Raw genomic sequence first — 17,758 nt, forward strand, 5'->3', positions numbered from 1 at the left:
AATCTTGTTGATAAATAATTCTGAAAAGCTTACCAAAAAAATAATCTACATACTTAAAACATATATATAGTCCACTCAGAGAAAACAAGAAACAAGCAAAGGATTTTAATAGCTACATGGTTTTGTGTCTTCTAATGGAGCCAAGAAAAGGTAAAGACCACAAGAGTATTTGCAAATGCATAAAGCAAAGTACATCTGACCTAAAAGACAGTATTTACATTATGCATTATATAGCATTATAAGCAATTGCATAATCAAAGGTCAGGTTGTTTACATTGGAATATGTAAGATCATCCTTTCGCAAAAAATCTGTGGCTAGGATGTAGCATGGAAATAGTTGCATTTAAGATTTTTTATAAGAGGACACTGTTTCTTATAGTACTACAGTACTACTTAAGACTGAGCTGAAAATATGTAGTACTTGCTGGTAAAATTCAGAGTTTACCAAGCAAGCGAGGTGATGCCTGGCTATCCGAAGGTGATTACTATGAGAGAAAATGAAAAATGATAAAAGAAAACCTGTCTGCTCATTGCTTTGGCTTGAAACGCAATAGTATTCGCACAGTGAGCTTCTGTACTTAAGCTGAACTCTACTGATGTTAATGAGTTTCAGCCTAGGAAATGGGCTTTATCTATATACAGTCAGTTGCAGAATTGGATTAAAATGCTCCCCCCCCCCCTCCCCAAGTGTTCTTTTTTCAACATACGAAATGTGAAGTTGCAGAAACGGATGACTACCTAGTTTTGATTGTGAATTTACCACAGGTGTTCTGCAATTGCCATTTAAAAAATAATAGGTAGACATAAAGAAGCATAGATGTTTTCCATTAAAAACCAAGATGTACAATTGTCTTTCTAAAAATTGCATTTTTATTAAAAATAAAACCAAAATGATCACAGATTGCAAAATCTTTCCTGATTTATGGTTTTGTTCATAACACATTAACTGATGGGGGACATTCGTAGCATGCAAAGCTTGAGCACCTGTGGAAGTCCTTGGAGGATGAGAATCTTTTGTATTTATGATATAGATATTGCATCATTTTGTTGTTGGTTCAAATATATTCTTCAGAACTATGAAGCTGATTTTTATTTTTCTAAATATGAAAAATGAATTTTGATGAGGATGAGATAAGCAGAAGTGCTTGACTGCATCAGTCTTGCAACTGAATTCACACAGTTGCAATTATAGTTTCAAAGTTTAAGTGACTTCATTTTCATATTTGTAACTAAAAGTTTTTACACTACATCTTCTTGCAATTATCACTAAAATGTTTAGAAGATATAGAGTAACTGTCACTACTTTTTGGTAAAATATTTAAGAGTATGTAAAGGACAAAGAAAACCTCTGGCATTTCTGCAGTTAGGGCTAATTGGGTCTTATTTAATTTAGGAACTTGAGTAATGTTGCCTTAGCACAAAGAACAGTATTTTCATAATCCTTACCTGAGTTAAAAAACCTGCATAGTGCACTTCCATAATAATTGCTATGTAAAGAGAAGGCAAATTTCACTTGGAAGCTAAAAATATGTAGTTTGTTGCTTAGTTGTATTCAAAGATCTTATTAGGTTGAAATAAGAGTTCTGTAACATTCAATGGGAATGTTTTGAGAAAATGTTAGTTTTGGCTGGGCTGTACTTTAATAAATATATAACCGGACTATCTGCTTGCTACCAATGTTTAGAATGTGTTGTATTTCTTTTTCTTCTGTTTTTATGGCATTGACTTGTTAGAAAATGAGGATTTTTTTTTTTTTTGCTTTTAGCAAATGAAGTAACATTTATTATTTCCTTGTGAATATATTTCATATATTCATCAATAGAGTTCATTTTCATCTTTTATTCTTCCTGTCTTCCCTGAAGTAACATTTTTTGCTGATTTTCTAAGCATTCTTTCAATTTATCTTCAGTCAAAGTCAGACGTTGTTCCAGGATTGAAATAGTCTGCATGAAGAGGACAGTAATTTCAATTTGTTTTTATATTACTCACACAGTATTATAAAAGTGTGCTAAATAATACCATAAGAAAAAACCTTTTAAATCAACAGGAAAAAAAATATCCCAAGATGGCTTTTCCTTAGGTATTCCACTATTTGTAACCATATTTAAAAATAATGGCTTTGTATCTATGGAGATTGTCTAAAGGTTTAAAATTGTTTTCACAAAATATTTTCTCTGAGAAAGACAGACAAATATATACGTGCATATATAAATCATTCTGAAATACTATGCGAAAGTTGCATCTATATTTCAATAGAAAACCAGCCATCACGGGTGACCCTAAATGATGTCTTCCAAAAACCTAAAAGAAACTTCTAAAGCATCCCCCCAAAAAAGTAGTAAAATAAAAAACCCTATTAAAAGGCATTCTCCAAGAGATTACTTTCATCAGGAAAGATAGGTTTCTGGACACAGGCTGGCAGTTTATTTTTAATCCAACTCACTACACAAATCATTTTCAACTGATGACTTGACTCCCTATTTCCCAAAACCTATTTGTTGAGTTAACATATATATTGAAAAAGAATGCAGAAAAACCCTTTGGCACTCCCTTTAGATTTGTTTTAATGTTAATATATTACAGATGTCAGAGTAGTATCTTAAAACTTAGGTTGGCTAAATCTGGATTTCTAAAAAAGAGGTATTGAACATTTGCAAACGAGTTACTCAGAGTCAGTGATGGAGACTAGTATTTGTGCCGTTTCACCGACACTCATCATTATTCCACTGCTTAGATTCCTACCTAAGCCAACACCTTGAACACCAAGTTTGAAAAGGCATTTAATGGTATATTGCCAATTTACTTCATTCATTCCCTGCTAACACATGACCGTTCAAGCTGGAATCTGAGAATGTCTGCTAAGCAACTGGCTTCTGGCAAATCTATGCCAGATCTCACTACTGAAAAATAGTGACTCGCTTCCTCCAGAGTTAAAAATATAGCAATAATCTTTAGGATTATGTAGCAGGAAGCTTTCACTTTAGTGAACACAATACATGTGATCAGTGTTTGCTGAAAGGAAAAAAAGCAAAACAGTCACTTGACAATACAGCTATTCAAAATAACCTCATAGACTGTAACATTCTGATTTATGAACACAGTTCCTGGTTTGTTTGGGGTTTTTTGCCCATTGACAGCATTATCATTTTCCACTGCAAGTGTTATCTGTTATTGCATACTTACTAGAGTTAAAACATCCAGCTGCTCTACGATGTGCTCCAAAGCGTTACTCAGGGAGGGGGAGATGCCTGTTTGCTTGTCCACATAACGCACAGCTGATTCCCTCTCATTCTCCGACTTCCTTTTTGAACTTGTTGCCAAGACTGAAGCAGGGGCATACTGCAGATCTTCACTGCTGACATCATCCTGGAATACAGAAACACCATTTGAAGATTCAGTTGCCTTTGTCTTCATTTAATTGGAACCATGCAACAAGATAGACAAAAAAGTCTGGCTTTTAATTAAAAAAAAAAAAATCTATTTACACATATATGCACACACACAAGGGCCTTCAGATTTGCTTCTTGTACCAGGTCCAATTCATAACACTTCAATTCATTCTGCCCTAAGAGAGAATTTCAGCTGTGACGGATGAGGCAATAAGAGAAATCTCAGCAGTCTTTAGGTACATGTTTCAGGTACATATGATTTAGGAACTACATGTTGTACTACTAGAGCTTGAATTAAAGCTCGAATAAATACTATTGCTGACTGGAATTTTCTTCAAAAAGATAGCTCTAGTTCACAAAGAAATTCATTCACAGCAGTCATATGGATGAAAAATCCATATGTGACTAGATGATCACAAGGGTCCCTTCCTACTTCATAGTATGAAACCTTTGTTTAGTATGAACTACCTCTTCTTTCAGAACAACAACAAAAAACCAACTTAAGTAGTTTTTAGTTGTTTACTCTGTGGTACTACCTTTTGAGGAACTGATTACTTGAGAAAATGGGAGGAGGAAACAACAGAAAAGACCCACACAATGCAAAATTAAGAGAGAAATAACTTTGATGTATAAAAATTGCTTCAGGGTAAGTGAGAAAGTTTTCCCAATCACTTCTGGTTTTCTTTGTGCCTTGAAGTTCTTAATGGCACTTTTGAATCATGAAAGGTTAAATCATCACTAATTCATTAGAAGGTCCTTCATAACAACACTTCACCTGATTTATTAATGACTTTTTGTGACTTTTTTAAAAAACTTCTTATACCTTCAGATAATTTTAGTTTATTTTTACACTAAAATAAACTGAGGTAGTAAAGTTTTATTATCTGTAATTATATTTCCTATATCTACAACATTGACAAAATAAAAATTTTAAATGGTTACCATTTAACAGTTTCTCTGAAATTTATTGACAGGTGATTAAAATATTCATTAGCTATGCAAAGGGAAAATTTTAGTCTTACCTGATGTATTTAAAAGACACAATATTTACAATGTACTCAAAATATGTTTATGTTGTAAAGCTGAAAGGATCTTCAAAAGAAAGAGTCTTAAAATCATTGCCAGCCATTAAAAAAAATTCTCCTAAGTCTATAAAATAATCTTGTAGGATGTAAATTGCTAGGTAGAATTAGTGACAAACCTTTATGAGATTACCTAGGAATATTGATGAGTTTCTGTCAAGAATGATTTATGTGTAGTTGACCCTGACTTTGAATCAAGTAGGATCAGAGCGATGGATAAAATACTACTACTATGACAATCTCCTGATTTTAAATATAAGTAATAATAAATCATATCAATATTATCAGGAACTTACACTGCTGCATTATCCACAATACTATTCCTATGTGTTCAGTGCCATCCTGCACAGTCCTGACCAACTAACATGCTCTGTTCTCTGCACTCACTGTTGCTAATTTTCCAAAATCTTTTTTTCCCCTAAGTGCTGGGGTTGTGCTATCTACATCAAGGAGAGAGAACTAAGCAAGAGACAAGTCATGTCTACTGTCTATCTTTGTTACTAGCAAAGCACAAGAACAAACCAAAAATGCCACACATACAGAGTCAGTAGAAGACTGTGGGTCTAAGGAGAGGAATGCCTGAAAGCAGAAATTGCGGTGGGGTAAGAGGGTTTTGTATCTTAGGAGGAGGAGGGCAAAGAAGAATGTCTCACCACCTTTTCTGGGTTAAAAACTCCATTGTGCAGTGAAGTTCTGCAAGGACAGGTCTCAGCCCCCAAGCAAAAACCCATGAAGTGCAGAGCATGGGGTTGATAGGGACACGGGGAGATACCCGTGCATATACTTCAGACCTTAACTTAAAACGCTGCAAAACCACATGGAACCCTTCTCCAGGTCTGATAGTACTATGGTATTTGGTGATATGTCACTTTCATTGATTTCATTATGATGAAAGAAACAGATAAACGAACTAGAAGAGACTTCCAGTTCCCCTTCAGCCTTCTTTTCTGTGCTTGGTGACTGATTTATGCAAATGAACTAAGCATGTCAAGTAATAAAGGTCTGATGCAACTAATACTGAAATCCATCAGTGATTTGTATTGATACTGGATTGTGTCAAAAAATAAAAGCATGCTAGACATCAAACTACAGATTTCAAACATTAAACATCCGAGGCTGTTCTACAGAATGTCCTAATGGTTATATCATTTGCATCGCACCACAGAGAACTGGCCTTCTCAGCCTAAGGCTACTTAAACTCATGGCCCTCAGCGCAATGCTTTGTCAGCCAGGCTGCTGCCTTTTAAAGGCATGAAACCGTGGAGGAAAGGGTACTCTTTCCAGCTATGCTGTTTGAGTTTTGCCACTGGTCAACAGAAAGCAGCTTTAGTTCAATGGTTAGGATGCTCAGTCGGGAGCAGTAAGTCCTGTTCCCATGAAAGACTTTGTATTTTATATATAAGAGGATAACATGAATAAAAACTCCATAGGAGAAAGGATTGAACCCAGAACTTCCCCACTCCTAACTAGATGGTTTAATCACATCTTTCTCTCCAGCAGCATGAATTTCAATTTCTTCTCAATATGAAAAATCTTGTGATGTCCACTTCAAATTATTCCAAAAGATGGTACATTGTAAAGGAGTCTCTTGTTAGCACAAAATGAAACAGAATACAAATGGTTTGATTTTTGGACAAGGTAGGCAGAAAATTAATTTCCCATTTAATTTTACTTCGCTTTAGCTCCTTGCTTTAAAGTGTTAGAACTCCTCAAAAGAAGGTGTTCCAAATATCTCAGAATATTCTGGCTCACAATGTATCCCATACACTTTTAGATGAACATGAAGTATATAGGATTATTGCATCCTAAGACTGTCTGTGTCTTCCCTTTACAGATTTTGTTATATGAGATACCATTAATTCAATCCTAGAAGAGCTCAGATTCACTGTGTTATTTCTGACTTACCAAGTTATATCTGAGGTCCTTGGGAAACAGGATTAATGGAAGCTTTTTGGCACGCTTACTAAATCACAAGATGGAGATAGTCTCAAATGCTGATGAACATGGAAAAGATTAAGCTCAATTTGGCATTCAAATGTTAAAGAAAAAAATACTGCCATACATTAAAGATTTCCTGCCTTACAACCAATCATGCTATGAAGAACATCCTTGTATTTAACCTCAACAGGAGAGTCTCTTAGAACAGGACTTCTTAGTGAGATTTCTATGGAAAGATAGTGAGATAACAGAAACCTTGCTTCTGTCTGTAAATCTCGACTGCCCAGAAGCTTCCGAACCTCAGCCAGGATTAGCTAAATATCACAGAGAGGTAGAGGGCTCACTGATTAAGTTGCAACAAATTTCAGGAAAGATTTTCAGGGTAGATGGGACACACTGCAGGAAAGACAGAACTCAAGCATTGTATATTCTGCACGGCAGCAGTAAACCTGCCTGGTTATCACATGCCTTATAAAATGAAGGCAGTTGATGAGGGAAGTTAAAAGTGTCAGTGAAAAACAGCCAGTTGGTGCAGGAACAATTTGTAAAGCTTATGCAATTGTTCTTTGTAGACACCTGTATGTGTCCTCTGAAAATTCTGGCACCTTTTGCTGATTTTAATCAAACCTAATGAAGAGATAAGGGTCTCAGAAGTAATTAAGTTCCTGAAAGCTTCAGGGAACCATTTGCCAGAGTTTCTCACCTGAAGTTCACACTCCTTAGCTCCGGAGGGGAATAAGGATGTGAGTTCCAGAAGTGCAAGAAAGACCCGAGCTGGAACCCATGTCTTCCCAGACAACAATATGAATGAGCTCATTAGACAAACTACACTAGGTTTATTTCCAATGTTAACAAAGCTACTTGTACTCATGTTTTGAAAAGTACATTCATTTTCCTGCCATTTGAATGATACAAGTAATTAAATAACACAGCCAAAACAGATGTAACTGCAAACTTCAACTGACTTTGCTTAAAGGCGTACTGCTTTGCAAGCTCAGTGTCCTACGAATAATCTATTAATTCTCACGTACTTAAAAATAATAAAAAATATTTAACATTCAGTGGCACTCAAATTAAAAATTTGCTGTCTGTGATTTGAAGTATTAGGATTTAGAAGTAATTTAAATTAATGGAGCAGGAGAAGAAAATAATCTGAGGTTATTAGACATGGACAAGTTCTTCTAAAAACAGTTCTACTCTTAGATTGTTGTTTCTCAGTTTCAGTCAAACAAGTCTGCTGTACTTCAGACTGAAAATAAAGTAGAGATTTCAGTTTAAGCTCCCACAAAGTGATTACAAATTTTGCTATTAAAGCCAACCTTAATAGATTCTTCCAACCCAAGGAGGAAAGCTGTCAATTCAGGTAAACAGAGTAAATGCTAAGCTACTTAAAACCTCACCATTTTTTTTTTCTTACAGTAAAATTGATCCAAAATTCAATGTCTCAGAATAATAGGCTGCGAAAAATGCTTTGTAGCTCAGTAAATTGCCACCAACATTGCCAAGTCAGAGTACTGGAAAAGTCTTCTTATAATTTAGTGGGTTAAGCAGGAAATTGAGATTTTTCTGTTATATACTCAAAGATGTATAGGGACAAGGCAACACGGAAATGCTTATGTAAATAAGGCAAAGGCCTCGATATTTGTCAAATCTGAAAGCATCAAATACAGATAAGCAAATAATGGAACTTTCAAAATTAGTAAGAGAGAAATGAAGTGAGACCGTTTCAAATTTTCAAGTTATCTAAGTTGTGCCAGAATGGTTGTTATTTTTATCGTATTCTGGAAATTTGTAAAGATTTTTAAATGTTGTCAGACATCAAGTATGCTGCCATATATTTTAAGCTTTCCTAATATCTAAATTTACAATCTCCTCCAGCTCAGTGAAGGGTCCAAAACTGCTGAAATCTAGTACAACACTCAAATGCCAAAACCTTGTTATAAAGGAGTGACATTAGTCTCAGTAGATTTTCTTTACTTTTGGATACAGATCAGTTCATGTCCACCACTTTCATTCAGCATAATCTTTTATAAAAAAGTTCTTTTTAAAGAAACTCTTTCTACCCAACAGCCTATTTTACAGTGTTTCAAGAACTAGATGTTCCCTTTCCTTCAAATTAGCCCCTTTCTAAGCACTTTAAATACTACCAATTCATAAACTACAATTCTATGTTGCCAGCAATGTAGTAAAAATGCCTCATAATTAAAAAACTGAAACTATTCTGAAATACTTTAGAGCTATAGCTTATTTTGAGAGAATAAATTTGAATAAGGCAATCAATTTTAAATTGTAACTTCTGAGCAAAGCTAAAAAGAAAATTAAAATGTGTACAGTGTTTTCATTCACAGCCCGTTAGTAATAAAATGGACACAGATTTGGGCAACTTCATGTGAGTTACAAATAAGGAGGAGAAGGAATAGATTTAATTAATCAATAGGAAGTTATTACCATGACATTACCAAGCGGATGTGCAGCCGAAAATTAAATTTAGCTTATAAATGATGTCACAAACAGCAAACCATAATTGCTCATCTTTGTTTTCTGTCAAGCAAAATAGCCAAAACTCTGTGGGTGGTACTTAATCAATTTGTGAAAAATCCTTACACATAACCTTATCACCTCTGCCTATTCCCAAACATTTTCCCATGAAGCATTCCCAGATCAGAGAGAAACAAACACTACATCCCAGTCTCCCTTCGCTTCACGATGTATAAGAATAGAAGCTGAGTAAAATGCATCCATATATAAAGATGCCTGAGCAGTTTTATTTATAGAGGAAAAAAAATTCCCTCAAGGAAAAAAATATGAAAAAATACAAGTCTCTGTCACTCAATCTAGAATCATTATTCTTCAATCTTCTAAGAGCTTCAAATTAAAAAAATACAGACAACAGCTTCCAAATGAATATCTTAATGATCTTATAATTAAGATGGGCTTATATGAAAAAGTGACATTGGTAAGCTTCCTAATGAATCACAAAAATTGGCATGGTCTGCTTTTTAAAAATAATCTTTTAAATTTTGAACACATGGTACATTTGCCTACCAATACTAAAACATTTCTGATACTGTGATTAAAACAACTACAAACAATTAGTCATAAGTAGGGCATTAAGCTCAAACAGACCAAAGAGCAAAGGCATAACAGAGTAGCCTCCAACCTTACCAGATCTTTATTTCCTGTGCTTTTTGGTTATTTGAAATAATGGGAAGTTTCTCAGGAGAAGTAACAGTATGATCATTATCACTGCTTTTTCCTCCATCTTGTGAACGTACCCTCGAATGAAAATGGTTCACTGTGGATATGCTAAACTGAACTGGTCGGGAGATGATTTTTTTCTCCTTTTTTTTTTTTTTTCATAGGCCATAATTATTCACAGATCGCTTCTATTGCTTTGAAATTATTTTTTTCAGTCAATAAGCGATCCACATAAAACAGATCTCTCTGATCTATTAGGCTAACACTGAGTATGTCAAATCACAATCTGTTTTATCAGTTTCTACTGCAGAAAACTTCCCTGTAGTTTCAGCTGGTGACAGCACTCTTCATTTCCTCTCCTCTCGCACGCACATGAATCAGCACAGCAGAAACCTGCCATGTGGCAAACTGCAGCCTTCTGTCCCTTGCTATCTGATGCGGTAGTTCTGGTATAATTTAGTTGCGAACTTTAATCGAAGTTTTGCATTCAAGCAGTAAAATACAGATAAACGATGCAGCGCATCTAAAATAAAAGTTCTACCAAGCATTTCTAGCTTGAGCAGACCTCTTTCAGAACAACTCATAACACAGAATTTCACATTTAATTGAAAGTCTTTCATGGCATCTTATAAATCTCAGTCTTTTGAGCTCTTAAAAGAATGTCCAAGCTAAACACAAAAATTGAAAACACTTACTGTAAGTGCACCTCATCCAATCTGACAAGGAACTATTTGGTCTGCTCTCCTCCAGCACCAGCATCAATACTGAAGGTAGCACATCCTGACCATGAGTAGTGGTGTCAGGCTACAAACTCACAGCTGACAAACCAAGCCAGATTATCAGATTGTATTCCTTAGCAAAACAAGCATTGTCACCTAAAATGGAATAGCAGCTTCTTAAGTCTTGAAGACAACAAATTCAACCTGAAGCTAACTGAGATTATAGAGGTCACGAGGCCAGTATAGTACAATGAAAACTAGTTGCTAACTTTGCTGTTTTGCTGTTTGGGTTTTTTTAAATACCAGTACAAAATTAACTGAAATTCTGATGCGCTTACAGCTATGGTCTGATTAATCAGATTTATTTATTGCTATCAGGATTAATGCTATGTTAAATTTAGCATTGCTATGATGGCATGAAATAATAAATTCTTCTGTTCACAGGCATATCTCAAGATATCCTGAATAGATAGTTTTATGTAAAGAAATTATATCATACTTTACAAGTGTTCTTTTCACACACATAGTGAGAAACTGGCTATGTGGTTTTGTTATGTCAGCTTTTTCCCAGATTGCTGCTGATGGTCTGAGAAAACACTGTAAACTAGGATTTTGCAGTTCCACATGTACAGAATCTAGTACAGAACAAAAAATTTTCTCTATATTCCATTCACATCAAGAGAACACAGAAAAAGAGCCAAAAAATAAGCCTCGTTTTCTCCAAGCAATATAAAAATTAATTACATTTCCCCAATAAAAAAACCTCATACAAGTCCACAAATATTCGAGTGCATCAAGTTTGAAACAAATAATATTTCTGAAATATTTTTCTAAACTCTTAGATCATCAGTTATACCGAAGCATTACTTAAAAACAGATTATTTTTTTTTAGTTTGCTCATTGATGTTAATTTCTAAGATCAATAGTTCCCTGCACAGTCAGAGTCTGATTCAGTAAAGGGATTCACAAACACTGAATAGCTATGCTCTGTTTCCACTGAATTTAGATAAACCTAACCCTTAAAATGAAATAACAGTACCTAAATAGAGTAGCTATACAGCTTGTAAAGGAAGGAAAAAAACCCACCACAGCCCCCTCAAACATGTTCTCGTTAAAGCACTACATTTTAAGCATTTAGAGAATACTGAGGGTTTCCCCCATAAAGCAAGCAATACTGCTGAATAACTAATGAAAGATAAATAAATAGATAGATAGATAGACAGATAAATGTCATTAACATCCCACACAAACTACAGACAGAAATCATTAAAGGATCAATTTCTAAAGGTGAGAAATTTCCTGCCAGGAAGTGACGTCTAAATATACCAGTTCAGGAAGACCATATTCAAACACCTTCATAAATTATAAAAATACTTGCACCACATCCACTAAAAATAACAATATGTACCCTATGGAATAAAGGTAAAGGAAGGTAATAAATGATCTTCAATATATCTTCAGCTTCAGCAGGAAGCTTTGTAAAGCTGAGGACAGATAACATGAAACCATAGAAACATTCCCACTATTCACAGTTACAAAATAAAGTAGCCAATTTTAATTTAGGCAAATTACTTTAGACTGCATGTGCGCACATCCAAGGGAACATCTTACAGCTAAAATCAATGCTGAAGTTTCAAGTGATGACTTGTTTTTACCCATATAGAGTCCTAATAAAATTTATATTACATACTCTGCTTGAACTTCTTGTCCATACTAGGGCAGGGAAAAGTTGAAGAAGGGCAGGAGGAATACTTGTGACAGAAACTGGAAACATAATTAAATAGAAATCAGAAATGAAATAACAACAGCAAGACCCTATATGGAGAAGGCCTCTTTTCTAATACTATAAATAGATTATTCTGCTATATTTGATACTACAAATGCTAATGAGTAATAACAGAAGTAGAAAAACCTAGGACTTTCCTAGTATGTGGGCAAACTCCCTATACTCGAAGTAGGAGATTGCGGAGGTTCACAGAGGGCATCGAATCCATGGAGGGAAGGAGGCAGGGTTATCTAGGAGTGTGAGACAGCACAGCATCTTCACCAGGAACACATCTACTCAGAGGAACGACAGCCCTTCTTCTGGATTGCCTGCTCATGGCTTCTTTCTGTCCTCTTCCCCCTACTTAAGGAACTAACTGAAAGTCTCTGTGTTAGACCTATAGCTAGCTAAGTAAGTCCGACTGAACTTTACAAAGAAACAACAGCTGGTAACAATATGATACATTGTGCGAGTTTAAAATATATAGAAGGGCTAGCACTTCATGTATCTCATTCAAATGGCTGGCAAAGTCACCTAGAAGAAATATTCATTGGTATTGTTCAAAATGCATTTACAATGAAAAGAGATCATTCAACAAACCCAAAGGGATTTCTCATTCTTGAAGGCACATTTACTCCTAGGAAAACCAAACCAAAGCCCTTTTTCTTAAGTTCAATTTTTCAAACTAAATCATATACTTTACAATATGTAATTGATTTGTCTTAGGTAACTATCTCTTATACTTAACCTGTTGGGGCAAAACTAATCCTTACCAAGTTACCCTGTGTGTAAATGAGAACAGCTAAAGGAACACGCTTCTGTCTTAAACCCCACCTCTCAATAAGAATGAAAAAAAAAAAAAAAAAAATCACTGAAAGACAAAATCCTGAGAAGACTGACTCTGCCAGGACAAGGACTGAAGGACGTGAGAACCTCCTCCTAAACCTTGCAGAAAGCTGAGAAGAGCTGCAGTCCCTGTGCCCCAGTCTCCACAGAGGTCTGGTGCTTCCCAAGGGTGGGAGGCTGCTGCACAGGAGACCCAGGTGGAGCCTCCCTTCGTGCACATACACATGCTACATCAGCAGAGCCCCCTGCTGTAGAAGGACCACATAAGTTCTTTTTGGCAGTCCATACATATGTACATACCCATACATTTCTACACACAACCTTCTTTCAAAGTTACAGGCAAAGCCAACAGAAGCTCCTTTCTGTCGGCATAGCTGTACCTGTACCAATGGGTTTTGTCAGGGTAACAGTGTCAGTGCTACGGTATCAATTTTCTTAGGTTTTTTTGGTACTTTATACCAACATAACTCGTGTCAACAAAACTGTTGTATAGACAAACCTAGCTTGCCTCCTGTTAGGGGATGCTAGGAGGTGCAGGGTGTCCACACAAAGATTTCACAGATAAATCTCTTGTTAGCTGAGATCTGGCAGCTTTGACTGCCCTTCCGAGCAGGGGTAACAGGAGGGTTTACAACTTCACAGGGTGGCTATCGACAATACCATTGGATTTTTACTCCTACTTCTATGGAGCAAACAATCTCCTCCAAATTATTTACAAGAAAATATCAAAGAGTAAAAAGCATTAGAAACTAAGTTAGCAATCCAGCATAGTAGAGTCCAAGTTAAATCCAACACGGCCAGCATGACTGCTTGAAGACTTTGCCAAAGAACCAGATGCTATTATTAGGAGGAAAAAAACCCAAACACACCCCCCCCCCCCCCCAAAAAAAAAAAAAAGAAAGAAAAGATGCCAAATATTTCACAGCTTGGAACTGAAATCCCCTTTAACCAGGAAAAAAAAAAATTTACTATGTAATAGAGGAACACTGTTCCTCAGCATTTGACCAAGGCTTTTGCTAATAAAATGTTACTCCTAGAATGGACGATGAAAAGTTTGACAAGGACATCAAATACTTTAACCATAGTTAAAGTGTCAGAGAAAACTCCAGTAAGAATAAAATGAAGCTTCAAAAGTTTCTTTGAAAAGTCAAATTTATGTGCTTTTGTTAGCTTTCATTTAGTACCTGGAGAAAGAAGCAAAAGTCTACACTGAGCTATTTCAGTGCTCAGCACTAGTAATACACTGAAGGATTGGACAAGCTGTCCAATTTGTCCAGGTGAAAACAATACTCTGCCCTGCTGAGCTTAGTTCAGAGGTGGGATTTTCAAAATTGCTTCACCAGTGCTAGCATAACTTTGTACTTAAGGCAGTTGAGTTTTACAATTTACCGTGATAGGAATCAAATTAGGGAACTGCAGAAACCGAGAATTGCATACAAATAACCAGGAAATGTTAACTTTGGAGTGGTCTGACATGCCTCTTATACTCTTGAAAAATCATTTATTTTAATTAGGGTTCTATTACAAACTTCTGTCAAAATACACACATTGTTCAGCACCAATTAAAATGCTAAATGTGTTGGCACATAAGATTGGTAGGTAGGTAGGTTCTGCTTGGCGGTATTAAAAAAAGAATTCAACAACGATAAAAATTACAGTTAAAGCATTAAGGTTGCTAATAATAGCTTTATTTTGAAATGCTTCATAATTTTCTCCCACTGTTGGGCTGTGACAGCTGGAACTTTGAGGAAACCAAAATAAACACCTCACTGATTGAAGAATATGTTCTGCAGTTCTGCCAGTTCATTAAAATCAGAATTCAATTAAAAAAATAAAAATCTCTCTGTGATAAGCCGAGAGAGTGAGTTTCATTGCTCAAGCAATTTGTAGCTACCAGACTCTGAAGATTTATCTTCTCCCTATTTGACATTTGGTATTTGTATTTTAGCCAATTTCTTCCTACCTAAAGTGACAAAAATTAACAAGCCATTGGAGGTGACTAACTGTCAGCATGGGATAAATGGCAACACCACTCTGACTGAATTTGGGTACTCACAGCAGGGGGAAGGGTAGGGACGGTGGCTGACTCGGTGAGTTACAATTGCAAGAACATTTGTTATTGTTAAATTTCACAGGAACATACTACTAGAAGAGGTCTTGATCACTGAATCTGGTCCTCGGGTACGAGAAGGAGTTTGCATCTATACCATTCTCATGGAGCAATCTCTTATTTTGGAACTGACAATATCTCTCATAGTGAATTTCTTTCATGGCTCTAATTTAAAATGCATATGGACAAAACTTAGTGAGAACGTCTTATGGATTAAGATCCTGATTCATATTAGTAATGACGTGACACAGCTGGCTACTTTGCAGTCAGTTTTTCCTCCCTGCCAATCCAAAAGAGGGGGGGGATTCTCATACAAACTCCTGCCTCTCTCAGCAGCAAAATGCTACGAGGCCAACAACTTGAAGCAGCTCTGCCTCGTGATTCTTACAGCATTCCTTTGCCACCAAGCTGCAGAGGCAGTTGGCGAATGCAGCAGAAGGGAAGCAACCTGGTTTAGTGTCCACAACAATTCACAACTTTGTGTTCCGGATCCAATCGCTGTCACATCTTATTACTCTTCCTTGGTACAAGAGAAAACTCCACCTAACAGTTTTTATTCTCTGTAGTGATGCTTATGTGGCCAGAAAAGGTGAGATACTACAAGCAGATACCCAGCTCACAAGAAATGAGACCAATGCTTAGTCCTTCATTCCACAAGGTGCAGTGTCTTTTGCACAGAAGAGATTTGGAAGATCAGGCTCACTGTGGATTCGCACGTCTCTCCATTTTATGTATATAAGTAGAAAATAATGCAATTTACATAGGGCAGTAAAAAACCCAAACCGTATCTCCTTAGAATATAAGGAGATATATAAAAAGATACATATACTTTTATGTATGTATTTTATATATATAATATTTTTGTATGTGTATATATATTTATATATTCCATATATATATGCATACACACACACACTTAAATAAAACACCTTACAAACTCTTATTACCTTAGAATAGAAATAAACTACAGCCCCTATAACATGCACAGTTTTAAAACGTTATACTAAGAAATATTAAGAAAATAAATCAAAACACTAAATAAAGGGTTAACCATTTGAAGATAAATATTAAATTCCACCGGTCACAGTGTATTATTTTATTCATACATCCACCCAGATTTAAATTAATTTGTTAAACACCCATGCAATTCTTCTGCACACGTTCCATATTTAATTATGTTTGCTGCTACATTACTAGCACTTGTGGTATGTTTGGGGTGTTTTGTTTGTTTTGAACATTAGTATTCTCTATGTGTTCAAAATGGGAAAAAAATATGACAACTCAATTATATATACTGTCATTGTTTAACTTGCTTACCTTGTGTCCTGGTTTCAGCTGAGAGGGTTAATTTTCTTCATAGTAGCTAGTATGGGGCTATGTTTTGGATTGGTACTGGAAGCAGTGTTGATAATATAGAGATGTTTTTGTTCTATGGACCTATTGCTGAGCAGTGCTTACACAGAGCCAAGGCCTTTTCTGCTTCTCACACTACCCTGCCAGCGGGATGGCTGGAGGTGCACAAGAATTTGGGAGGGGACACAGACAGGGCAGATGACCCAAACTGACCAAAGGGATATTCCATACTGTATGACATCATGCTCAGTTTATAAGGGGCTTGGGGGAAGAGGGAAAGGGAGGGCGGCAGTGTTCATCTTCCCAAGTAACCATTACGCGTGACAGAGCCCTGCTCTCCTGGGGATGGCTGAACACCTGCCTGCCCGTGGGAAGTGGTGAATGAATTCCTTGTCTTGCTTTGCTTGTGTGCGTGGCTTTTTTTGCTTTACCTATTAAACTGTTTTTATCTCAACCCACGAGTTTTCTCACTTTAACTCTTCCAATTCTCTTCCCCATCCCAATGGGGGGAGTGAGCGAGCGGCTGTGTGGTGCTCAGCTGCAGGCTGGGGTAAAACCACGACACCTTCCTATTGCTGTAGTGTACAAAAAGTGTCTTGGAATTACATTTGTATTAGCAACATCCAGATCAGAACCATCACAGTCTAAAACAGTATTGAAAAACCACTGTCTTTACATAGGTCTACATGATTCAGTATATTCTTGTAAGAATCAAAGTCCTGACAAAAAAAAAAAAAGTAGACTCTACATCATCAACTGTTTCTTTTTGGTGCAAAGGAACATCCTTTTACTGTGACTAATCACAATGGAAGCCAAAACAGGAGTGTCAGTATGTTCCACAAGTAGGATCGAAAGCCACAGTACATGTAAAACTCGGAGCTGAAGCACAAGAACTTGCTCATGTCACTATTTCTCAATAAACTACCCCACCTCTGTTTTGGAAATCTGGTCCTCTGGTTAGTCCAGGACAAAGTGAAACTGGAAACTTTTATTCTATTCCTGCTTGCCATGTCTTTGGAATTGAGGTCTGATGCTTTACCGAGCAACAGAACAGAAATTTGGTTAAGAATCACCATGGATTCAAGTTAAAGCCCTCTTGCTTTGTAGTGATAACTAAGTTGCAATCTCTCTACAACTTTCCTGTTTTTAGAAAAAACTCCCTTATTTGTACTAATATGATCTTTTAAAACTTCCAAAAAGAAAATTACTTTGGTATTTTATTATCACCAGCAGCAGCCTTGTGATAGCAACAATTTATGGAACTGTATGTCCATGCAAAGTACAAGAGGATGTATCATTTCCCACACTCTAATGGAAACACAGCACCACTGGCGCTCCCTGTCATCTATGTCTCTTAA

The 17,758-nt window shown here is 36.2% G+C and overlaps 1 protein-coding gene across 4 annotated transcripts in view; it reads right to left on the reverse strand.

Annotated features, from left to right (window-relative positions):
• Positions 1-862: 862 nt before the first annotated feature.
• The window catches only part of POC1B (POC1 centriolar protein B), a 60,355-nt gene continuing 43,459 nt past the window's right edge, over positions 863-17,758 (reverse strand). For 3 of the 4 annotated variants that reach the window (XM_075748330.1, XM_075748319.1, XM_075748348.1), the window contains 2 exons: positions 3,184-3,366; positions 863-1,943 (listed from right to left, as the gene is read on the reverse strand). In XM_075748330.1, coding sequence (XP_075604445.1) covers positions 1,839-1,943; positions 3,184-3,366 — 288 coding nt within the window. In that variant the 3' untranslated portion in view covers positions 863-1,838. The remainder of the gene's footprint in view (positions 1,944-3,183; positions 3,367-17,758) is intronic. The other variant, XM_075748338.1, reaches the window with a different exon arrangement.

This window comes from Balearica regulorum, chromosome 1 (assembly GCF_011004875.1).
Source record: "Balearica regulorum gibbericeps isolate bBalReg1 chromosome 1, bBalReg1.pri, whole genome shotgun sequence".
In the NCBI taxonomy this organism is placed as follows: domain Eukaryota; kingdom Metazoa; phylum Chordata; class Aves; order Gruiformes; family Gruidae; genus Balearica; species Balearica regulorum.